Source organism: Aythya marila (assembly GCF_965140915.1).
Source record: "Aythya marila genome assembly, chromosome: 3".
NCBI lineage: Eukaryota > Metazoa > Chordata > Aves > Anseriformes > Anatidae > Aythya > Aythya marila.
This window is the reverse complement of record NC_139044.1, coordinates 29,940,383-29,965,853: the sequence shown is the minus strand read 5'-3', so window position 1 is coordinate 29,965,853 and position 25,471 is coordinate 29,940,383. Positions and strand designations below refer to the sequence as shown.

At 44.3% G+C, this 25,471-nt stretch overlaps 1 protein-coding gene across 6 annotated transcripts in view; it reads right to left on the bottom strand.

The window, feature by feature from the left end:
• Positions 1-20,650, bottom strand: part of SPAST (spastin) — a 36,107-nt gene extending 15,457 nt beyond the window's left edge. For 2 of the 6 annotated variants that reach the window (XR_014317258.1, XM_082757610.1), the window contains exons 1-7: positions 20,153-20,650; positions 16,941-17,027; positions 15,556-15,639; positions 10,419-10,514; positions 3,378-3,565; positions 2,468-2,601; positions 2,075-2,168 (exon numbers count right to left, since the gene is read on the bottom strand). Coding sequence is in view for 5 of the 6 variants with exons in the window: in XM_082757610.1 (XP_082613736.1) it covers positions 2,075-2,168; positions 2,468-2,601; positions 3,378-3,565; positions 10,419-10,514; positions 15,556-15,639; positions 16,941-17,027; positions 20,153-20,597 (1,128 nt within the window). In the remaining variant the exon portion in view is untranslated. The remainder of the gene's footprint in view (positions 1-2,074; positions 2,169-2,467; positions 2,602-3,377; positions 3,566-10,418; positions 10,515-15,555; positions 15,640-16,940; positions 17,028-20,152) is intronic. The other 4 variants (XM_082757611.1, XM_082757612.1, XM_082757613.1 and 1 more) reach the window with 4 other exon arrangements.
• Between the last annotated feature and the right edge of the window lie 4,821 nt (positions 20,651-25,471).

The window sequence follows — 25,471 nt, the reverse complement described above, 5'->3', positions numbered from 1 at the left end:
CACTGGATTCATTTTTCCTACACTACGATATTGCACATATCATACCTCCCATCACAGAAAGCAAGTGCACGCTTTCTCACACAATGCATCTGTTTTTTCTGTAGCCTGTTTTACCACTTTCAAGAGTTTCAGAGTTCTGTTTTTGGCTTCACTCTCATTCCTCCATTCTAGCTTCCAATAATTCCAATAAACAAATAGAACGGACAGTATGGAGGCACTTATATATGCACCATGTCTGAAGCCCACTGGCAACAGCAACTCCTTTCCTCATTATCCAACATCAGAAATGGTTCTATTAACAACTTAGTGTTTCTATAACATGACCAACCAACATGGATTTTCTCTATTATTTCATTATAAACAGCATTGCTTGTTGTGCTTGATCCCTAAAAACAGGGCACAGGAACATGTTAACATGGTAACTAATACATACCACCTGCACCAACGATTTATTCACCTGGATGACTCTGTATTTTTGCTTTCCATACACCCCCTCCTCACTCTTTTTATTAGGAATTGTTCTTTCAGAGTTCTACCATTTTCAGATATTCCAGACCAAATTTGCAACTCTCACCTTTATCTTCTCCTATACAGTTAGGCTACAACTGTTATTTATCACTGAGAAACACTAAGCTTTTGAAGTTTTTATTAATAGACTAATATTAAATATGGTCTGAACTAATTGCTACTGTTTTATTGGCATCTTATTGCTGAAATGGTTGCCATCACATCTCTAGCCAGCATATTCGTTCACCTCAGTTTTTTCTCTCCTACAAAAATACTGTTAATTGGTTTGTTTAAACAAGAATGTTGAGGTTAAAACTAAAGTACTATTTAATTGATTAAATAACCCCCCTATAGTTGCCACATTTACCATGTTTACTTACAAGAAAAAAAAAGCCTTTTTTCCTCCAGGGAATGAAGTTTAAGAATTCATAGGATTCTCTGTACTTGTTATATCTCAACCTACACCAACATCGGATCCACTGCTAACTACACTATTATGAAAGAGATCTTACTGAAAACAGCAACTATTATTGAAAGAGTCATAACTATTCCAAGGCTCACATTTCAAAGTCCTTCCCACCCAGAGCTCATTGTACTGGCGTTACTGAACAACCAACTTTACATACTAAAGCACTGTAATAACAGAGACGGTATAATGACATTTGCCTTCTGTGTGAGAACACCTGAGCATGCATATTTAATGCCAAAGCTTTTTTTCCCACGGGTCTGGTATTCCTCTGATGCAACGCCAGCTTTAAGTTTCTTCCCCACCACACTTCAAATCCAGAAACTGAATTACATGGAACAGGAAGAGCAGAGAGCAACTCCAGTCACCAGCCAATGTCACAAAAGACTCCCCAGAAACAAAGAACAAATGGCAATTTCACTTGAATAATCAGCGCTGCAGTAAAGCACTGCATGCAGTCTCTGCAAGAGTTTCTATCAAGTGCAGCAACTATAGGAAACCACTAACTTCACACAAAAAAAGCTCAGAATTCTAATGTAATATAGGCTAGACCTCAATCCGAGTAGTCAAAGTAATTTGGGTACCACCTACAATAGATTAATCAAAAGCCTAAATAACTAATCTCCACTCAGCCAAGTAAAAAGCAAATCTACCCTCAGATGTTATACACTTCAATATACTTGTTCACTGCTATACTTCCTTGCATCCTTTCCTGCTGTAAATAGGCTGTTCAGACTATCCAGAGAACTGACCACGATAAAAAATTAGTATTTTCTAAATCTGATAATGCCATGAGGTAAGTCACCTATGCAATCTCCCATGTTTCACTCTTCCAGTTCTGAGCTTTGTCCTCTACACTTCCACACACACAGCTATAGTTATCTGGAACAGTTAGCCTCACCAATTTTCAGGTGGTTTTTGTTTGTTGTTTGTTTGTTTTGAGTGGTGGGTGTTGAAGCTGTTCCTCAGTCACTTTCTGCTACACTGACTATAGATAATGACCATAACCAGAAAAGATAGCGTAACAGAATCACCACTTTGTGTGTTAAACAACAAATTTCATTGATTCTGCCAGAACAATAACAATACCAAGCTGCTTACCTCAGGTCTAAGAGAAGGAAGGATAACAATTTCTTGCAAGGCTTGTTTAGCCAGTTCCTGTCCTGCGATATCATCAAATTTGACAGCTGGCCCACTAACAAAGAAATGGAATACTAATTAGCCTAACAATGAGATACTCTTTTCAGCTGCAGCTGACTAATTTAATGTATTTGACGATTTATAAAGAACTATTTTGAGGAAATCTACATCTTACACTGTTATGCATTTCAAAAAATAAGCATTTCATATGTGAATTTTCTTTCATTTTACAAGGTAACCAAAAAAAAAGAAACAAACAAGAAGTGCAATTTTTCCATTTCAAGAGCACCACGATTTTGTTGAACGAAAAACCGGTTTTCTGCTCTGAAAAAGACTACTGATCTTCAGACTTACCTATCAACAATTTCATTCAGGATGAGATTGGCAAGATTACTGTCCACATTTCTAAATATCTTCATGTCTTTCTTTTTTCGAGCAGCTGGGGTAGGAGTAGAAGGCTTATTTGTTCTGCTATTTTTAGGAACAGCCTTGGGGGGAGAAAAATAAAAAACAACTTAGTACTTTTTAAGCACGTTGTTTCAGATGCTAAATATCTACAAACGAGAATTTCTACTGCTGCAGTACTTTGACAGCAGGCCACTTAAAAGCCATCAGGTTATAGAAACAGTAACATGTAACCACATTGATGTTCTTGTCTGCACATTCTACTCTTTGTTCTACTTTACTGTAGGGGTAGGACAGGGTGGAGAAATAAGGAGGAAAAGGAAACAAATAGGGCAAAAGAAATACAGCATTTTTTCCTCTTACTAGTACAGAATTTACTTTTGTATTTCAACCATAATTTAAATTACATTTACTTTTCTATATGGTTGCAATACAACCTAGGCATGCATGTTTTGGAGAAAGAACATGTGGGGCAAAAATCTATAGTTCTGGACCAAGAGATTACTTCCTCCCTTCCCTCCATCTTCTACATAACTGGGAGTAACATTTATTTTTATCCCAGCTCAGTTTTCCTCAGCTTCCCATGCAATTTTCAGAACAAAGTATTAACGCTTCTACTGTCATTACAACTCAACTCCACTTGCCCACCTGGCCACCCAATGCCCCCGATTTCTAAAATCCACTGTGCAGCCTACTTCAAAAGGCTTGTCCAAAAATTTAGGGTTTTAGTCATTTGTTTTTCCTTAAAATCTTGTTGCTATCACACCACTGCAATGCTGCCACAAAAGCAATAAATGCAGGGTTTGTTCTTGATTTTACATCAGCTCCCCCAGCATATAGCGCTCTGTTGTCACCATACCTTGTGAGTTGAAGTTGTAGGGTTTGCTGCTGGTCTAGACGCAGGAGCAGTCGATATCCCACTGTAGCTAGGTGTTCTGTGGTGACCCGCAAGGCCTGTGGATCCAGTTTTTGCAACAGTTTTTGAACGTGGAAGGGAATTACTTGTGTGTGTTAAGGGATCCTTCTTTTTTGGAACTGCTCCACTTTCTATAAAGAAAACCAAATGTTATTAGAGCATTTTCTAGCATTTGTACCTTCACCATCAATCCTAACTTGAAGATAGTGCTGTTGACAGATAGTACACTATCACACTAGAATAATATAAATTTTTGAAGAGGTTTCTTACTTTCAAGGATATATTAATTGTAACTTCATCCTAAAGTTTTGTATTATTTTTTTTAAGGAGCTTTCAAAACCCAGCTTACAAAAGCTAGGGACACCCAAGTTGTGTAGCAAGGAAAGAATAGCATCTCTCTCTTAAGACAGAAGTCATTAAAATGCCAGCCAGAAGATTTTTCTTCCCCAGAATTTCTATAAACAATCACTATAATAAAACAGCAAATTTCAAGCTGTTTGAGACTCAGACTGTTCATTAAGTGATGTTAGCAGGCTAGTTACTTCAGGCACTAGCTAACACTGTCCAGCACCTTCCACACACACAAGTTTTACTGTGGAACTTGAAGTTGGGAAAATTAAAATAGCTATACCTGGAAGCAACTACTGAAAGCTTTTGCTTACAATTTTGTTTCACTTCAGCAATCTCAAGTAGTAAACTTGAATGGACGGCTTCCCTTCCTACACTTCAAATAAAGTTTTAAGATTTTACACCACCGAACTGAAACATCACCACTCATTCCATTCATACTTATACTTGCTCCGACCTCTGTGATGGAGCAGGAAGGTTTTTCATTCTTTCATCTGGGGACATGTAATTTAACGTACTGGCCACAGGCGATCAAGCTACCGAAGGCCATTTTTGGTCTAGAGCAAATGAAGTGGCCTGATTTCTATGTTCTCCACCTGGGATACATGATGCAATGAGGTCCATTCGCTCAGAACTGGCAAGTGTAGAACATCGAGAGGTAAGAAGCAAGCACACAGCCTGGTCAGGCGAATTGTTCATGATTTGAGTGCACCATCTGATTGTCTTTTTGTGTGCTGGGAGCACAGTACTGGACTCTGTACAGTACTGTTGTCTGCAGTGTAAACTGTAAACACTGCCTTATTTTATATCCTTTAAAAGGGATTGAGAAACCTTATGATTAGATAGAGAAATATGGCATCAGAGGTAAGGAAGCTCAGGACTGACTTTAGGTACAAGTTTCTTCAGTATGATTTTAGAAATCTGAAACTCGATTGGTCTTGTTAAACAACTGGCCAAAAACTGATTTTTAAGGTGACTAACACCTCTATGAAGAATTTTTTGTTTACAAAATTGCAGTTTAGTGAAAAATACTTTAAGGTAGAAAGCCATACCACTTTGACAGTTGCTTAAAAATTCAAGTAAAAATGCTTCAAAGAGTTACCATAAAAAGGCAAATTAGTTATTACCATGTTTTCAGCCTCTTTAAACAAAGTCATATATTACCACAAGCAAATCCTTACAGTCTGCAGTTGTCCATGTGATGGATTACTTGGCTAACAATCTTCTAAAACCTTCTCTCAGTAACAAATCTACCCCTTTGGAGAGTTAAAGAAACTCTGCAGGGGTTATCATCAATAATGCAGATGCATCAATACACAAAACACAGGGGAACTTGAAGAATACATTTAACTATTATCTTACAGATCTGATGTTACTTCTTCCAAGAAGCAGCTACTTGACCAAATCACACACAGATTTGGAGCTGATAAATTCACTTAGCTGTTCCTGCACAGTAATTTCCAAGTCAAAAGCTCTTCAAATTGGGCATGCTTAGTAACTCAAGTTCAAAACACAGCTTATTAATCTGTTAAAAACCCCAGCTGCTTTTGACTTGCCCAATTTAATCAAAAGAAGGCTTTTTTTTTTTTTAAGGCTCCATTTGCACAGCTGGTGTGAAGTCAACATGGGAAGGCTTCAAGAAGCTAAAATAACTTCTCTCTTAACTCCTTCACCCTAACATGTTGCTCAATTATCACCCTTTTCCAGAACTTTCCCCACCTATTAAGAAGAATACAGGCACACATTGCCATTTTTAGTATCACACAAATTGCACAGATAAGGAGTAATTCAGGAAGCTGGAAACACGGGAAGAACAAAAAAGGGTAAACAAAATTTTCAAAGCAAATTATAATTTCTTTCTCCCAGAAAGGGAAGTGTGAAAGGTTTAAAAATAAGTGATTGTTTTCTCTACTTGTACCTGCAGGAATCAAACCCACTAAGCTCACATATATTCTGTGGTCAATCCTACAGGGGAACACAGAAAGAAATGCTGAAGAACTGGACTTGAACACAGGCGTTCAGTTTCGACTCCGTAGGCATTCTCTGCTTTATAAACAAATTCTCAGTGAAGGGGTAAATAAAAAAGCATGATCAAACTTTTTCAAAATGAAAGGCTACCTAAGATTACTGATTTATGAAGTGTGAAGTGTTTAATAATATATGTATGTCACTTGTCAGACTGATGGCCCCTACAGCTTCATTACATAAAATGTCTTTTCCTTATTTTTCAGCTACATACTTTTAAAGCTAATATATGCTGCAAGAGGCCATAAAACCTTTGTAGTATCTCTAGCAGCCTTTCACCAAATGTTTCACTATTTCATATAAAATTGTAAAGAAGGCCCTAGAGATCACAAAAAGAGAGCATTGTATTTCAAGTGTATTTAAATCATTAAACAATTCTATTGTTTTTGTAAATAGTAAAACTATTGCTTTACAAGGGAGAGTAATCAGAGATTGAACATTTTACTTTTACTCTCCCATTCTTGACTGGACAGAGTAATTTACTTTAAGACTTCTGGCAAATGCCACTAAATCATACAGAAATCACTCTCTGATCCTGAAAACAGCCCTGCAATCTTAATCCTCCACCCAAATATATATACACATCAGAAGTCACAAACAAGCAAAGAGCATAATTTTTGGTGAGGTTTTCTGCTGGTTAAACTGTGATAAGCTGCAGACATACATGCCTAATTCCAAGCTCCCTTACAGAAAGAAACATTAAAATTCATTTACTATATTTAACTGTTTTTAAAGACAAACCAAGGATATATTTGAACAACTTTAACAGAAGGTTGGTTATACTACACCCCTGGAAACAAAGAAATAATCAGGGAAACCCAATGATCTCTTGAGGTCCCTTCCAACCCGTACATTTCTGTGATTCTGTGAAGCATGCAGCTCTAGCTTATTTAATCAAGATAACAGTATGCTCCGCATTTCTAAAAGCAACCCAGTTATATTTTCTTTTATGTATCTAAAACCTATTAACACCTGTCTAAATGAAGAAGTTTCTGCTGTTTTTCAAGTCCTTAAACATCAAAAAAAAAGTTAGCATAAAAATGAGCAGCAGCAATTCCAACACTGCAGAACAGTTTCCAGCCTTTAGTTGTGATACCTTGAAAATCATCAGGGAATATTCCTCAGGAATTCCCTGCATATGGCTATTGATAACATACAGAAGTGACTAAGAAAATTTCCTTTGTGGTCTGTGGACCCCAAGTTGGAAAAAAAAATGGACTGGACTAGAAACGTACATAGTTATTATGTGTATATATATATATATATAAAATTAAGTATAGCTACATGTTTTCTGCAAATACTGCATAGCAAAATTCATGCAGCAATTCCAAGCCAATATTATACAGGATTGACATTTACGATATCACCCAAAATAATAATTTCTTCTAAGATAGCATTCAGATTTTTCAAGTATTCAAGTAATAAAAAAAACATAGAACTTCAGCAGCCAACAAGAACCTGTTCCGTATTTTCAATGGTAGCGTAACTACACCACTAAGGGATATAGTTGTCTTCCTTTCTCAGTTGGCAGAGCCATGTCAGCCAAACATCTACTACCAGGTTATGGTGTTAAAACCAATTTTATTGCTATTTGTTTTCCTGTTTTGGGAAACTCCTTAAAAAAAAAAAAGTATTAATTGCTGAATTTTTGCAACAACTCAAAAAACGTTGCCAATATATGCACACCATTAGAGAGATACTAGCAAATCTTACCAAGTGAAAACTAAAATAAACACTAGTTATTTGTGCCAAACTAACTTTATCATTAAGAGAAATACCACACCTTTGCTGACTGCATATCATGCTGAGATTTATGGGTGAAATGTAAAATGGTATACTGGAATTACTCCAACACTAACAATCTTGTATTGCCTTTGGCAAGATTGGTATAATCCTCTGCACCTCCCTTAAAAACAACAACACTAAAAACAAACACAACACAAAGGAAAACAAGCATGTCTGAAGAAAGAGATCCAGCTAAATTGTTTTACATCTGATTCAAGACAGCTAGTTTTACATCTGATTCAAGACTGATGGATATTAAAAAAATACTTATTCCAAGATAAAGCTTTGGGTTGAGGCTACTTGTTAACACTCCTAAGACAAGTTCCTGTATAGTCTCCTGCAGCTGAAGGGCAGGTGATACGGCTATAACGTAGTTTTACAGAACTCCCATAACACACATTTTCAAGAAGAATTTCCAAGTGTTCAGTTCAGTTAGAAAGCGGTGAATGAAGACGACAGGGATAGTTAGTCACATTTGCTAGAATCAAGTATGTTTATCTAGAAGGCTGATAGAAATAGTATCTTGAAAGAAACATGAATCTCAAATCAGTAACACCCTGGAAATGTAAGAACCGTGCACTATAAAAGTAAAAATATAATACCAGGCAGAATTAAGTTGCAAAAAGATGCTGTAAGGAGTCCCAGCTTTAAGAGCAAATAAAGGAAAACATTTCTTATGTTTCAGTCCTTCTGCAAAAAGGCCCCTTCTTGACATTAAAGCCAAATGACTGTACGTCATACCTCCTGAAATGCTAGACTTATCAAAAGCCCAGCTTTATTAGGCAATAGCACAGGTAATACTTCACAGAGACAGAAAAATGAACCTTATACCTGACTCTTCTGTCTTAGTACCTCTGCTTTCTCAGTAATCCAATCCCAAGTGACCTGCTGGTTTATTTGTTATGTTTTTTCTAAGGATTTATTGTGTATTTTGCATTCTTTTAAATAAGTGCAGCTGTCAGTGTGAAAAACACCATCCTTAATACAAGATGCATTAAGGAAGCACAATGGCAAAACAATTAATGGACTGAAGCAGAACTAATACTTCAAGAAGTAAGCACAGCACCAACATAAACAAGACTAAGAGAGAGAGAGAGAGAGAGAGAGAGAGAGAGAGAATGCATCAAGAACCTCTTAAAAAGAATTCACAGGACAATTAATAGGCTGTCTTTTCTGGCCATAGCAGGCATCTAAAAGCTGCAGGAAAAGTTCAGTACTTTGGGTAAACATCTGGACTTCCACATGTTATGAAACCAAAATTTAGCTTTTGCAAGGTAAATGGCAAATGGAAATGGAACAAGCCTCTGGACGTCTTGCTGAAATTAATCACTCATTCTGCCTCCTCTCAGTTCCCACTGAGCTGAGTATATGAAGGATTCCCAGTTAGCCTACACTCCCGAGAGAGGGACTCTGCAGCACCCATCTGACACAGCCTTTAGCTTTTCCGAAACCAGCAGCAGGCAGAGTGTTTCTTCATCTCCAGTAGATACTAATGCCTTTTTTTTTTTTAACTGACAAATGGAAGTAACTCAAGTAACAGTTTTAACAGGAAAGAAGGTTCAGGCTGACCTTCTTCTGCAGCATCCTGTTCTGAGATTATGTTGAGAAAATGTACAAAAAAATCAGAAGGAATGGGTTTTAAGAAAAGCCGTTCACATTGAATCAGATGGAGCACGTTATCAACGTTTGTGTGTATGCATGTATTTACTCATTCAATCTTTAGCCAACCTGTTAAAAGTGAAGTGGTTTTATCAGATCGTTTAAACTAGAGTTTTCTCAGATTTGATCTATGTAGGGTCTACATAGAAACTTACAAAGAACCACTTTTGCTACATCTTTTCTACAAATGCTGTTTTGACAAAAGTACTGTGTTTTGTTAAGCACCTTTATATCACTGCATTCATAGTTCCACTAGTTTAAATCCTCATACATCAGAAAGAATAAAACAAACACTAAGACGACTTCAGAACTAGGAATGGTGCTGAAAATAATAAAAAAAAGCATACAGTTTACACTAAGCTTCAAGTTTAATTACTTGAAAACCTGAATACTACTCTTCACTCAATAGACAAGCTTTGTGAATTCTGTTGCTTCTTGGCTCACTATTGTACTTAATTTCACTATGTTATGGTCTACTGTACAAATTATCACATCCATCATCTCAACTGACAATAGCTTACTGCTGGCTTAAAACATTCCTTGAAAACTATTCAAACATCACAGTAACTTCACTCCTTGTACACAGACAAACAGAGATTTACTTCCAGGAAAGGATAAAAACATCCTTCTAGCACAAGCATTTTTCCCCTTTGTTTTTAACTGTGTATCACTTTGCCAGCTTAAAAGTCCCTGAAATGTAAGGAAACTTAACGCAAATGCACATTCACTCTCACAATATCATAAAGGAAGAGCGGCTTATGTAGGCACACTAAATAGCCTATATATCCTACATTGATTTTTGACACGTTCTAAAACAGGTTTAATTCCTTTAAGTAAATAACATGAGAAATAATTTTCTAAAATGTGGTCTTCATAAGTAGTTTTGGATCCTAATATTTGATTTAATGAATAGGAAACAAGGATAGTTACTTTAAGACAGAACTTCATACTACAAAATAAAACAGTGTTGTCAAAGCCATAGAAAGGATGGGATGTATTTAATGTAAAGCCTTTACAAAAACAGAAATATGATTTTTATTTTTTTATTTTTTTTTTTTTTTTTAAGTTTGAGGGGCCAACACACAGCATAGCATATTTTTCCTTGTAGTATACCAGAAACTGAACAACATCCCCTTAATTGTTAGGTGCTGGTAAAACCAAACCCACCTGACTGGAGATGTCCATTGCGGCATGCCAGGTTAGTACTGTCATTATAGACCTCCATTTGCGGCTTGGAAATTTGCAAATCTGCCTGCAGCTTCTCTACATAACAGACAGAGGGGAAGGGAGGAAAAAGGACAAAATAAACAAACAAAAACCAAAAATGAACCAAGAAAACTTATGTATGCCAAACACACAAATGTCAGCTTCGGCTTTGTTACGCTCAACATAGGGTTAAAGATAAAAGGACTATTTCTATCTATTCTACACATTCAGCAATGTTGAAAGAAAATTCTGTCAGTATGTACATGAATGAAAACTGCTTAAAAAGTAGTCATTTATGGTGAAGTTCATTAAAACAATCTTTCCAGTTTAGTGACTGTAGTTACTTGCCACAAGCTACGATCAGGATTCATTCAAATTTCATTTACTAAGATTTGTGTTGATAACCCGTTTCTCAAAGTCCTCCCCAGTCTTACTTTTGAAGACTCCTTGCAGTTGTCACTTTTCTACATATTAAATGTTTCACTAAAGTAGTAATAGCCAATCTACGTTTTACAGAAACCTCATTTATTCAATAAAATCACCATGTAGACATGATAAAGATGTCTTTAAAGATTTCTATTTAGAAATATAATTGAAAAAGGAAGTCAATAAAATTGTCACGCAAGCTGTGCTCTCTAAGAGGATTAACTTCAGAAACATCTGAATACAAGATTTAAAAGACTAAAGATTAAGGAAAAAGAAATGAACTTGAACTCATGATAAACTAGCCAAAGCATAAATCAAAGAGGTACAAGGCTGCAAATCCCACTGAAACAAGAGTTAAGTCTCAGGTCTATTTGTTCTGTGTAGCTCACCAGTCCTGCTTGTACCACTGCAGTTGGGGAAAAAAAAAAAAAAAAAAAAAAAACAACCACCCTAGACCTTGCTTTTGAGCTCCATTACAAGATCTTCCACCTTTATTTTGCGCCCACCCCACCCCTTTTTGTAAAAGCAAAACACCAGTGGTAAGGTTGCAAGGCGTACTTGGTCAGCAAGGTGCAGGAAAACAGATGGCCAAGTAGAGGAGGGAGGTCCTCTGGCAACAAAGAACTTTTGCAGAAGAAGCTGAATTCTACTGAGAAAGTTCACACCCAAGACTGTAAAAGCCCTGACTGGAGGGAGGACTGCCGTTCAGAGCTTGTCAAGCATAGAACCAGTAAGCAAAACCACTTCCTTAAATCCGCTTCTTCATCTAGCACAGTTCTCTTCCCAGACTGTTTGATTCCTTCCTTCTTTTGCCTGTTTGCAGATCACTCACACTGCAGCTTTCCCAAGAAGTACCTTCATATCCAGTTGTTTAAAAGATAACATCCAACTAATAACATCCAAAATGAATGACAGGTAGTTTAGAGTGAAAGGTTAGCAACCACAGGCAAGTATGAAAACCCAAACTTCAGAGTAGTACAGGCACCCAGGGTTTATTTTCTGAACTGTATGAAGAAAGCTCTAGTGAGTAAACATAACAAGATCAATTAGCTTGGGCAGGAATTCAGGAGATCCCACTTGCCTCAATGCAAATTGAGATTTGCAATGCAATTTGCAATGCAATCTGAGACTGGGGTTTTACTGCACTTATCAATTGCCATATCCAAAACAGTTGCACAGATTTAGGAACTCCAAAACTGCAACAACAAAGTAATCCAAAAGTTGCCCTCTTTCAATTCACAGTGTCCTCCCGTCACATTACATATTAGTATGCAGTTTTGTTATTGCACGTAAAATGACATCATGCAATTATATCACTTTTCTTAAGAGGCAGTGGAGCTGCAGAGCCCTCTGGAATAAATAAAGCTATTAAATATTATTCCAGGGGATTAATAGGATACTATCACCTTCCATTTTAATGCTTTTTTCCTATGTCTCTAGGCATTAGGAAAAAAAAGGATAACAATCATTTACAGAATCTCATTATTTCTCCTTAATGATACGACATTGGCATTATCCTAGCAAATAAGCACCACTGCAGCTGTAATCTTATTCATGCAACATTACGTTTAGCAATGAGTTCAAGGTAACTGATTTCTAGTAAGAGAAATCATCATGTAACACAAGCCCAAAACAAAAACAGCACCTCCAAGAAGCTGGAAGAGCCCCCAGAGGTGTCCACTAAAGCTCACGTCTGTACCTGGGCAGAATTATTACCAAATAGGATATTGGTGGAAGATACTGGAGCTATGTGCCACACAGATCTTTCAAGCAGAGCACCTGAAGCTACACGTAGTACACCGAAATGTACTTGTGCTGACAAAAATCTGTCCCCTCACAGAAAATCTCTCTGAAATTGAAGAACACAGATGGTGCAAAACACACACAGCTTTAAACTTGAGTGGTGTTGCGCTGGACATGGTGATTATCTATCTTTATGAAGAAAAAAACACTGAGTTTTTGTATTGACAATGGAAAACAGAAAACGATTCTAACATGGGTGACCAGCCATCCAGGAGCAATCAGATCTATGAAGGCTATCAGAGCAGGATTTATCTATTCATCTTAATTACTGCACAGCTAGCATCCCTTAAAACACTGTGCACTGAGTCTCTCTCAAAAACCAGGGCCCCCACCAATTCAGTGAGGTAGCATTTGGAAGCCCCCGACAGGCAGCAGAACTCACCACTGCCACTGAACTGCCAGAGTGCCTGAGTCACCCTGAGGTCCACTGAAGCCTTCCTGGAGTACCTTCAGCTTCAGCGAACAGAACACCAGACAGTAATTTACAACAAGATCAAATAGGGATCAAAATAGGAAAGCCAAGACCACCACTACTATCAGCAGTGTCATGTAAGTTAAGCTTACATTGATGATCCAACGCACTTCGAAAGACAGAACGAGTGCTTTTCAGTGAAAGTTATAATCTATACAACTTAATTTTCATTTTATACATATTACCAGTGTCACTGAGCTTGATGACTTAGTCAAATTTTAAGCAATCTGCAATCACATCTTTGTCTATCAAACAGGATATTTGACATGATTGTCTACTTTAAACATGTCTGATCCTTCTAGCTAATGCAATAAAAGACTTATTTCATTCTCCCTTAAGAAACAGGGAAAATCCCCATAACAAGAGAAAAAAAGTTTATTCCTTGATCTTCAGAATTAAGAGCCTCACAAGCCTCAGGTTTAGCCCCGTTACACAGGCATCTCTAGGCACCACTGGAAAGCTTCCAGATAATTTGTTACCCTAAGTAGCAAGCTGAGAGCTATGTTTAGACCTATACATGCAATTCAACTCTAGATCACCTTAAATTTCCACAAATTCCACGTAAAATGACTTGTAAAATCAAGCACATATTACTCAAATAGATCTGTAACAATCAAGCCTGTAGGGATTTAAGTTAATTGGCAAATCTCCCCAAACAACATCTTTTTCCTTCATACAGGGCAGATGATTTCACTTGCTCCTTCCTATCCAAGGTTCGCTCCCATGTATTTGCTTGAGGCAGATTCTTTGTGCAAACTGAACAAGAGCCTAAGCTGAACAAAGTACTAAGCCTCAAATAATGTCAAAGTAAATAAAATAGAAAACCATATCGGACAGCAACTTATGCAATAAACACTAGTTTACCTGCTTACCTTTCAACTTTCACACTGAATGAAGAATACAAATGGCATGTGATCAGACTTTATGGTGGTAAAGATGAGGATACCAGCTTGACCTCAACTGACTTCAGATTCATCTGCAAAGTTTACCCATTTTATCCTCTCAATCAGAACACAGCAAGTGAGCAACTCTACTTCGTAAGTGCTACTGCCGGCACTCAAGCAAGGATGAAGCACTACCCACAAAATTTGACACATTACTACTTCAAGGTTCAGAGAACAGTGAATTAAAGGAATCACAGTTTCTTGCCATTAGGATGTCAGCAACAAGCCCTGCCTTATTGAATACTGCTAGCATGCAATCGTTTTCACTTTTTTGTTGCTTAGTTTCTGTTACCTCTGGTAGTCAGCCCCAACCCTAACGAGCAAAATAGCAGTTTGTAGGTGAGATATCTTTTCCGCACATACTAGGGTTCTACAGACATGCCTCCTTTATTCCACCTTCCCTACATATCTTGACAAAAAGAGCTAAGGACACCAGGAACTCAACAGAAACCAGAAGAATTCACTTTGGCAGAGATGTTATGACAACCACGACAATCACCACTCACAAAGTATAACCACAGAAAAAAAGTAAGTTTCCCTGCCAGCTCTACATGCTGCTAGGAGAGGGCGTTAGTAGAACTGAGAAGACCACAGTGCAAGAATAAAGCTACAAACGTGCAAGTTAAACAGCATTTTTGTTAGTTCTACCCTAACAGAACAATATATATCCTTATTTCCACTCTACTTACTGAACTGGAAGCATCTTCAAAACTCTCAAGGTAGAGGATTACAGCACACACAGCTGTGGATTTGTGAGTTGAAGGGAGGGCTTTTCTCTGTTTATCATGCACTGTAAGATGCCACTGCCAAGACTGCCTGCTTTATTCTCTCTATTAAGAGCTTATATACACCACTTAAATTCAGGAAAGCCCAAACTATGCAACATTATGCTTCTGAAAAGAAGTAATCTTACCTGCTAGGTATTAAACAGAACACTACCAGAAAAAAAGATTACAAGAATTACGATTTCACAACCTTATGGTCTACATAATGCAGAAGAATTATTATTTAAGTATATATGTAAGTACATATGAATAATCAGGATATTTTTTTTTTGTAAATGTGACAGCAGAACTAAGAGGAATAAGACATTACACTTGCAGAAGGTGCACTTCTCACTCATGATCAGCAATATATCACAAGTTCTACTACAGTTCTGACACAGAAATCCTAAACTAACTCCAACATCTATAACACTTGTCCAGTTTACAAGTCAAGCATGCTGTGTTAAAAAGACTTCAGTTACCTTTACACCTATTTTCTAAGGAAATTTCAGAACTCAACAGCATCGACAAATATTACTTATACTCAGCTAAAAACCAAACTTAAGAGAGCCTACACAGAGAAAGACTTCTTCACTTTAAAAATCACAAGTCATAGTTTAGAAGAACGCATTACATCAACTTGTGCAAGTAATGAAAAACTTTCCAAAGTCATGAATTGTAACTGGTACCTAAAAGCTGCAAGCGATCCTTGGCCATTGCCAAATTTGTCATCATTTTAGATTGCAGACGTCGAGCTCGTTCACACTGATCACCTTACAAAGAAAAATCAATGTTAAAACACAATTTGGCAAATTAACCTCTTAAAGAGCTACAAAACTGACATCCAGACAACCCTCTTCTCCCTCCCACCCCTTAGCTAACCCCTCCACTAAGTGTCACTGCAAAACTAATGAAGCTTTTTATTTAACCAAATTTAGTTTGATTAAATAAAGTTTTCAAGTTAGTTGTCACCGTCTCTTTTACAATACCGCTTGTAGAGAGGTGGGAACCTGTTCTCTGACACTTCATGACCTAATATATGCTCCTTTTCACTACATTTTTCTAAACAGCGGTCATATAAATTACATTTTCAAAAAGCTTGAAAAGTGACTGAGAGGCAAGTATAATTCAAAATCATTCATTTTGACAAAACTAAGAGACTTAAATTCAGTTGACCGTGTCCCTTTACAGTTCAAAAGGCATAGAATTACAGGCAATGATATCAGCACTTTAAAAGTGGTCTGTTCAAGTCAAGCTTTTTTTTTTCTCCTCCCAATTCTGTAATTTAGGTTGTATCAAATGCCACTGGTGCTGTTCGGTAAGAAAAATGTCAGCATATACTGTTCACAAACATTTCTAAATATACCTTAGAAACAAAACAGCCGTCTGGCAAAGCAATCTTACATTTTGTTTTGCTTTCTTTTTTTTTTTTAATATATACATATATATACACATATGTATATATGTATATATATGTACATATGTATATACACAGACACACACACACACTTATTTTGAGGACAAAGGTTTTTACTGAGTCCTTCACTACAGCTACTTCTCCATTGTGCATATTCCCTTCTAGACTACAGCTTAAAATGTTTCCATATACATAGACTTTCTTCCTGTGTTGGAAGCATTCTGATATTTTGGCATAAGCTATCTAGAAATACAACATCAGGCCATTCCAAATGACAGTAAATGAAGACATGAACTAAACCACTTCTGTCAGCTTTGGAAAACCAAAACCTGACTCTTAATGGGAATGCCAAAATATTCAGAAAAAAGGTATTTTACTTAAGACTTATTTTCATGAACTGCTTATGACTTTGTACAACCCAAGAATATTTGGAGTAGGAGTCCCATGCATTGCAGACCAGAATGTTAAGGTAGCACAGAGAAATGGACCAGTGTTCACCTACAGCTGAAACAAGAAATACACCCATATAAATTCATAGAGCAGGCTGTTCCTAGCACCTTCCGTATTTAGTGGTATCAGTTTCTCGCTTTGAGGAAGCCATAAACCAGAATTAATCAATAAGGCAAATCTTTCCCACAAAACCCAAAACTGGCTTACCTTGACCAACAACTAAGACAGCTATTCCTTTTTCCAGTTCTTCAATTCCCTTCTTATACCATTCAACAGCTTGTTCCTTTTGTCCTGCTTAAAAAGGAAGTGAACCCATTATTTTGCGTAGCGAACTGAAGCTCAGGAATGCTTCCATATAATTGTGTAAAACAAGTAACATGAAGGAAGATATATTGGAACAAAATTCTATGATTTAAAGAAACATTTAAAGGGACACTGTCAACTTTGTAGCTATGTAGTTTCAAATAAGCTTTTCTATTATAAACAGGTATTACACCAGCCTCAAATCACTTTTGCCTGATTTAGGAATCCTTCTCCATCTACCTTAAAGAGATCATCCCGCCTAAAAAAAATATACATAGAAAAATTAAAATAAAATAAGGCAAAAAAGGTATCCTACACATATTCACAATAGAAACGGTAAAGTTAACATTATTTTTCTTTCTGGAACATCAAACCAAGCCATGCCTTTTAATCTTCCAATGATATTCATCAACACAGTAACACTGGAAGCATGGAAATTCAGGAAAGAAACCAATGAGCCTGAGATACTCCCCAAGAGAAAGGAGATATCTTTCCTCTGGTTAATTTTGTACAGCAGCTCATTTGCCACAGCAATATGTCTTTGTTCATCCTATCACGAAACTGCTGTATTGCAGGTGAACGTCAGCTTCTCCGTGAAATAAAATGCACATAGCGCTGGGAGCACGCTGGTGTACCAACAGCGTCCAAAAGGGAAATTACAGCACATGCAGCAATGAGCACGCCCACACCGAACCCGCACCACCTGGCACCCTGAGATCAAGTGCCCTATCGCAAAGATACTCACATCTACTTCCCATCCCTCCCTTTCTATAAATACTCTCTATTCAGGATATATTTCACTGCACACTGAAACATGCACTCTTAAGGTAGCAATGTCATAACGGAGCGTGCTTTTCCACAAAGGAATATAGCACATGAGGTACCACAACTTAAACCTGACTAGCATTAACAAGCTACCAGTACTAGGAAAAAAAAAAATAAAAATAAAAAATAAACCCAGAATGAAATCTTGGTTACCCCTGTTTCAGAAAATATAACAAAAATATTCCTGAATACCAGGTACCAAAGATTGTGTTGCTTCTGCATTCAAACCATTTCGTAACTTCACTCCCAAACCTATTTTCTATGAAACTACAGTGCCAGGAAATTATTTAAATACATTTCCAGAAGCCTCTTAAGGTTTTTCTCTTCCTCCTCTGCAGATGCAAAAATCTTTTAGCAACATTTGGCAAGTTACCATGGGGAGGCAATTCCTTACTTTGCTCTTTTAACAACAGAAACCACAGGAGCAGCGCCTCCCTAGAGCTGCGTACATCACACACCTTGGGAATCGCTTTATTTTTGCCCTCTCCCCACCAGTATCACATATCCTGACTGCTAAAGAGTGCTACTGAAATGAGATAGCAAAAGCTGTGACTTTGATCTCCTCTGCAGCCTTTTTTAAGTTTCCCGTCACCTACAGAAGCAGTTTCAACTGCAGTGTAAATTCAGTGCTGCTGAAAGCCATCAGAAATCAAACTGGAGGCGATTCCAGCCACCTTTGCTATTGCCTGAATCGCTCTGCTATTCTGAAGAGCAGCTGCAAATGTGCCCAGCACATCATTAAAATCCCACTTCCACCTTCTAGCTGGAGTTTTGAAAGCGAGACAGCCAACCGAGCTGCTTGCAAGGGCCGTGCTCTGGGTCCAAACGGAACAATTTGCCAGCTCTCACTGATGAAGACATGAAACGAGTCCAGGATGTGCCAGGAAGGAGTTAGTTTTCTTCATAGCTGCCTGTCCGCAGCTTTGTTTTGGATTTGTGACTACACCAGCACTGGCAGCGCTCCAATGTTTTGGCTGTTGCTGAATGCTACTTGCACAGCCTCAAGGATTTCTTCTTCTCACTCTACTCCCTTGGGAGTGCAGCAGCAGAATAACCGACCCAAACTGGCCACGGGGATATTCTGTGTCATATAATGCCACACTCAGAAATAAAGACTCAGGTAGGGGAAGAACAGGGCTGGTGTACATGTAGGGGGCTGACCTTCATTGCTCAGAAACTAGCTAGGCATTGCTCTGTGTGCAAATACGTGGTGAGCAATTGCCTTTCCATCACTTGTTCCCTCCTCTCCCCTTTCCTTCACTCATGGAACTGCCTTCACGCCAGCCCACAGGTTTTCTCACTTCCGCTCTCCTCTGACCCTGCTGAAGGGAATACGTGAGCAGCTCTGCGGGTGCTCAACTGCTCGCTGGGGTTTCCATAAAACTCACCACAGTTGCTGCTGCCTCAGTGTGATTGCCCAGAGAAAAATGAAGTATTAAGCTTGATTTTGAAAATACCAAAGCAAAAAAAAAAACAAACAAAAAAACAACTCAACAATGATTTAGGAGTATAAGTTATCAGAACTGATATGATAACTACTGAAGTATGCACAGCCTCCAGAACAGCAACAACTCCATGTAACTGACAGGGTATTAAGCAGTCCAGAAATCCCAATGTTCATATACTATACCTGGCATATTATTTTCTGTTGGAATTTATGAAAATCTATTTAATTAACAAATAAATTAAAAACTATGCCACATATTCCAGTGGTACAGCCAATGAAAACAGATAGGCAAATAACAAGGCTATGCATTAAAACAAAGTGAGCTCCTTTCTCCATGAAATGGCTATTGCGTTTGCAGGGTTAAAACAGCTTTGCAACTGTTTGTGCTAGCAGCAGAGGTTTTTTCTCTTTCAAATCCATGACCTGTGCAACTAATTCATACGTGACAAAGTATCCATGAAGCAAATCACTGACAAGGCTCAGGATCCGAAGGTTTACCCTTAGAACCACCGAGCTACCTGCTGTGGCTTGTACCTGCCAGCTGGACGCTTGGCTACCTGGCACTGAGCAGCCACGGCCACCCCCGGGGCCGCGCATCCCTTGGCAGCTAACCATGATGCCCATGACGCTCTTTTTTTTTTTCCCCCCCCCCTCCCCAGAGATTTCCACCGCCACTCCCAAGCTGTGGAGGCACAGCCAGGCACGCACACTCGGTTTTATGGCCCCTCCAGCAGGCCCTTTCTCCCGAAGGCCCCTCGCACTGCTCCAACCTCCTTCCTCCTCCCCGAAGCCGGGCCGGGAGCGCACTCCGAGGCCTGCCGCTGAGCACCGAGCACCGCCTCACCTCTCTCATCCTCGTCGATGCGCAGCGCCAGGGAGATGCACTCGAAGGCCCGCTTGTGGCAGGCCCGCACCCTCTCGGCCGCCCCGCCGGGCTCGGCCCCGCCGGGCTCGGCCCCGCCGCCCTTGGCGGCCATGAGGGCGCCGCGGGAGAGGCGCTCGCAGAGCCAGGCGAGGAGCAGCCCCAGCTGGCAGGCCACGAAGCGCAGCAGGGCGAAGGCGGCGACGAGCGGGTAGGAGAAGTAGTACAGGCTCCGCTTCTGCGCCGACGGCGACCGGGGGCACCGGGGGGACCGTGGGGACGCCGCCGCCGCCGCCGCTGCTGCAGCCGCTGCCGCCGCCGCCGCCCCCGCCACGGGGGGAGCCGGCCCGGGCGGCGGGGAGGGGGAGGCCGCGGAGCCGCAGCCGGCTGAGCCCTTCTTCTTCCCTCGGCCGCCCGGGGAATTCATTCACCGCCGTCGCCATGCCCCGCTGCCAGCGACTGACAACAACCGGCCATGGCGGCGGCGACGCCCCGACGACCGCCCCCTCCTCCTCCTCCTCCTCCCTCCCCGCCCTTGCCGGCGCGCCGCGGGCCGGGCCACAATAGGAGGCGGGGATGGCGCCGCGCAGCGACTACAGCTCCCAGCATGCCTCGCGCCGCAAAACAACGGCGCGGCGCCGCGCGTAGCGCAGCAGGGCCTGACGGGAGCTGTAGGCCGGGGGCAGGGTGGGCCCGGGAGCGGCCGCCCCACAGCGAGGTTTTTGTTCCTGTGCCCGCTGCCACCACACGCACCCCTGTGCCCCAGCAGGCCCTCAGACACAGCACTGCGGCACGAACTCGACGTTGCCACAGCCCTTCCACAGCCCAGAACTGTGCACAGGGATCCAGTCTGTCCCCAGGGCTTACCGAGATGGCAATTAGTGCAGTGCAGCAGCTGCGCCGGGTTAGAGCAAAGAATTGGAGGGGCAGGAGAAGGGTTTAACTAGGGGGATACGCCAAACTGAAATGACTGCTGTCCCAAATGTCTCAATCTTTCGCTAAATTATTATTAAACTACGTTTCTTTCGTGCCTGCTGATGCCACATACAAACATTCCTAGTCAAGAAAACCGCTCCTGGTAACGTGCACTGCTTTTCTCAAAGGAGGAGGGCAGCTTTATTTTCAAAACAGTATGAGCTCTGTTAGCACATAAAGCATAGAATTAACACACGCAGCAACATATTCTCGTGACACTCAGCAAACACACCACAGCAAAAAAATACAATAATGTTCACTAAATATTTTATGTTCTGTATACTGCAAAAATGATGTGTTTCTATCAAAAAAAAAAAAAAAGTGAGTTTCAGTGCATCTCTCCTAATGTGTGAAGTGCAAGCAGTACAAACTCTATATAACACACAGACGTGGGGGACCAGGACTGGGGACCAGGACTGGGGACCAGGACTGGGGACCAGGACTGGGGACCAGGACTGGGGACCAGGACTGGGGACCAGGACTGGGGACCAGGACTGGGGACCAGGACTGGGGACCAGGACTGGGGACCAGGACTGGGGACCAGGACTGGGGACCAGGACTGGGGACCAGGACTGGGGACCAGGACTGGGGACCAGGACTGGGGACCAGGACTGGGGACCAGGACTGGGGACCAGGACTGGGGACCAGGACTGGGGACCAGGACTGGGGACCAGGACTGGGGACCAGGACTGGGGACCAGGACTGGGGACCAGGACTGGGGACCAGGACTGGGGACCAGGACTGGGGACCAGGACTGGGGACCAGGACTGGGGACCAGGACTGGGGACCAGGACTGGGGACCAGGACTGGGGACCAGGACTGGGGACCAGGACTGGGGACCAGGACTGGGGACCAGGACTGGGGACCAGGACTGGGGACCAGGACTGGGGACCAGGACTGGGGACCAGGACTGGGGACCAGGACTGGGGACCAGGACTGGGGACCAGGACTGGGGACCAGGACTGGGGACCAGGACTGGGGACCAGGACTGGGGACCAGGACTGGGGACCAGGACTGGGGACCAGGACTGGGGACCAGGACTGGGGACCAGGACTGGGGACCAGGACTGGGGACCAGGACTGGGGACCAGGACTGGGGACCAGGACTGGGGACCAGGACTGGGGACCAGGACTGGGGACCAGGACTGGGGACCAGGACTGGGGACCAGGACTGGGGACCAGGACTGGGGACCAGGACTGGGGACCAGGACTGGGGACCAGGACTGGGGACCAGGACTGGGGACCAGGACTGGGGACCAGGACTGGGGACCAGGACTGGGGACCAGGACTGGGGACCAGGACTGGGGACCAGGACTGGGGACCAGGACTGGGGACCAGGACTGGGGACCAGGACTGGGGACCAGGACTGGGGACCAGGACTGGGGACCAGGACTGGGGACCAGGACTGGGGACCAGGACTGGGGACCAGGACTGGGGACCAGGACTGGGGACCAGGACTGGGGACCAGGACTGGGGACCAGGACTGGGGACCAGGACTGGGGACCAGGACTGGGGACCAGGACTGGGGACCAGGACTGGGGACCAGGACTGGGGACCAGGACTGGGGACCAGGACTGGGGACCAGGACTGGGGACCAGGACTGGGGACCAGGACTGGGGACCAGGACTGGGGACCAGGACTGGGGACCAGGACTGGGGACCAGGACTGGGGACCAGGACTGGGGACCAGGACTGGGGACCAGGACTGGGGACCAGGACTGGGGACCAGGACTGGGGACCAGGACTGGGGACCAGGACTGGGGACCAGGACTGGGGACCAGGACTGGGGACCAGGACTGGGGACCAGGACTGGGGACCAGGACTGGGGACCAGGACTGGGGACCAGGACTGGGGACCAGGACTGGGGACCAGGACTGGGGACCAGGACTGGGGACCAGGACTGGGGACCAGGACTGGGGACCAGGACTGGGGACCAGGACTGGGGACCAGGACTGGGGACCAGGACTGGGGACCAGGACTGGGGACCAGGACTGGGGACCAGGACTGGGGACCAGGACTGGGGACCAGGACTGGGGACCAGGACTGGGGACCAGGACTGGGGACCAGGACTGGGGACCAGGACTGGGGACCAGGACTGGGGACCAGGACTGGGGACCAGGACTGGGGACCAGGACTGGGGACCAGGACTGGGGACCAGGACTGGGGACCAGGACTGGGGACCAGGACTGGGGACCAGGACTGGGGACCAGGACTGGGGACCAGGACTGGGGACCAGGACTGGGGACCAGGACTGGGGACCAGGACTGGGGACCAGGACTGGGGACCAGGACTGGGGACCAGGACTGGGGACCAGGACTGGGGACCAGGACTGGGGACCAGGACTGGGGACCAGGACTGGGGACCAGGACTGGGGACCAGGACTGGGGACCAGGACTGGGGACCAGGACTGGGGACCAGGACTGGGGACCAGGACTGGGGACCAGGACTGGGGACCAGGACTGGGGACCAGGACTGGGGACCAGGACTGGGGACCAGGACTGGGGACCAGGACTGGGGACCAGGACTGGGGACCAGGACTGGGGACCAGGACTGGGGACCAGGACTGGGGACCAGGACTGGGGACCAGGACTGGGGACCAGGACTGGGGACCAGGACTGGGGACCAGGACTGGGGACCAGGACTGGGGACCAGGACTGGGGACCAGGACTGGGGACCAGGACTGGGGACCAGGACTGGGGACCAGGACTGGGGACCAGGACTGGGGACCAGGACTGGGGACCAGGACTGGGGACCAGGACTGGGGACCAGGACTGGGGACCAGGACTGGGGACCAGGACTGGGGACCAGGACTGGGGACCAGGACTGGGGACCAGGACTGGGGACCAGGACTGGGGACCAGGACTGGGGACCAGGACTGGGGACCAGGACTGGGGACCAGGACTGGGGACCAGGACTGGGGACCAGGACTGGGGACCAGGACTGGGGACCAGGACTGGGGACCAGGACTGGGGACCAGGACTGGGGACCAGGACTGGGGACCAGGACTGGGGACCAGGACTGGGGACCAGGACTGGGGACCAGGACTGGGGACCAGGACTGGGGACCAGGACTGGGGACCAGGACTGGGGACCAGGACTGGGGACCAGGACTGGGGACCAGGACTGGGGACCAGGACTGGGGACCAGGACTGGGGACCAGGACTGGGGACCAGGACTGGGGACCAGGACTGGGGACCAGGACTGGGGACCAGGACTGGGGACCAGGACTGGGGACCAGGACTGGGGACCAGGACTGGGGACCAGGACTGGGGACCAGGACTGGGGACCAGGACTGGGGACCAGGACTGGGGACCAGGACTGGGGACCAGGACTGGGGACCAGGACTGGGGACCAGGACTGGGGACCAGGACTGGGGACCAGGACTGGGGACCAGGACTGGGGACCAGGACTGGGGACCAGGACTGGGGACCAGGACTGGGGACCAGGACTGGGGACCAGGACTGGGGACCAGGACTGGGGACCAGGACTGGGGACCAGGACTGGGGACCAGGACTGGGGACCAGGACTGGGGACCAGGACTGGGGACCAGGACTGGGGACCAGGACTGGGGACCAGGACTGGGGACCAGGACTGGGGACCAGGACTGGGGACCAGGACTGGGGACCAGGACTGGGGACCAGGACTGGGGACCAGGACTGGGGACCAGGACTGGGGACCAGGACTGGGGACCAGGACTGGGGACCAGGACTGGGGACCAGGACTGGGGACCAGGACTGGGGACCAGGACTGGGGACCAGGACTGGGGACCAGGACTGGGGACCAGGACTGGGGACCAGGACTGGGGACCAGGACTGGGGACCAGGACTGGGGACCAGGACTGGGGACCAGGACTGGGGACCAGGACTGGGGACCAGGACTGGGGACCAGGACTGGGGACCAGGACTGGGGACCAGGACTGGGGACCAGGACTGGGGACCAGGACTGGGGACCAGGACTGGGGACCAGGACTGGGGACCAGGACTGGGGACCAGGACTGGGGACCAGGACTGGGGACCAGGACTGGGGACCAGGACTGGGGACCAGGACTGGGGACCAGGACTGGGGACCAGGACTGGGGACCAGGACTGGGGACCAGGACTGGGGACCAGGACTGGGGACCAGGACTGGGGACCAGGACTGGGGACCAGGACTGGGGACCAGGACTGGGGACCAGGACTGGGGACCAGGACTGGGGACCAGGACTGGGGACCAGGACTGGGGACCAGGACTGGGGACCAGGACTGGGGACCAGGACTGGGGACCAGGACTGGGGACCAGGACTGGGGACCAGGACTGGGGACCAGGACTGGGGACCAGGACTGGGGACCA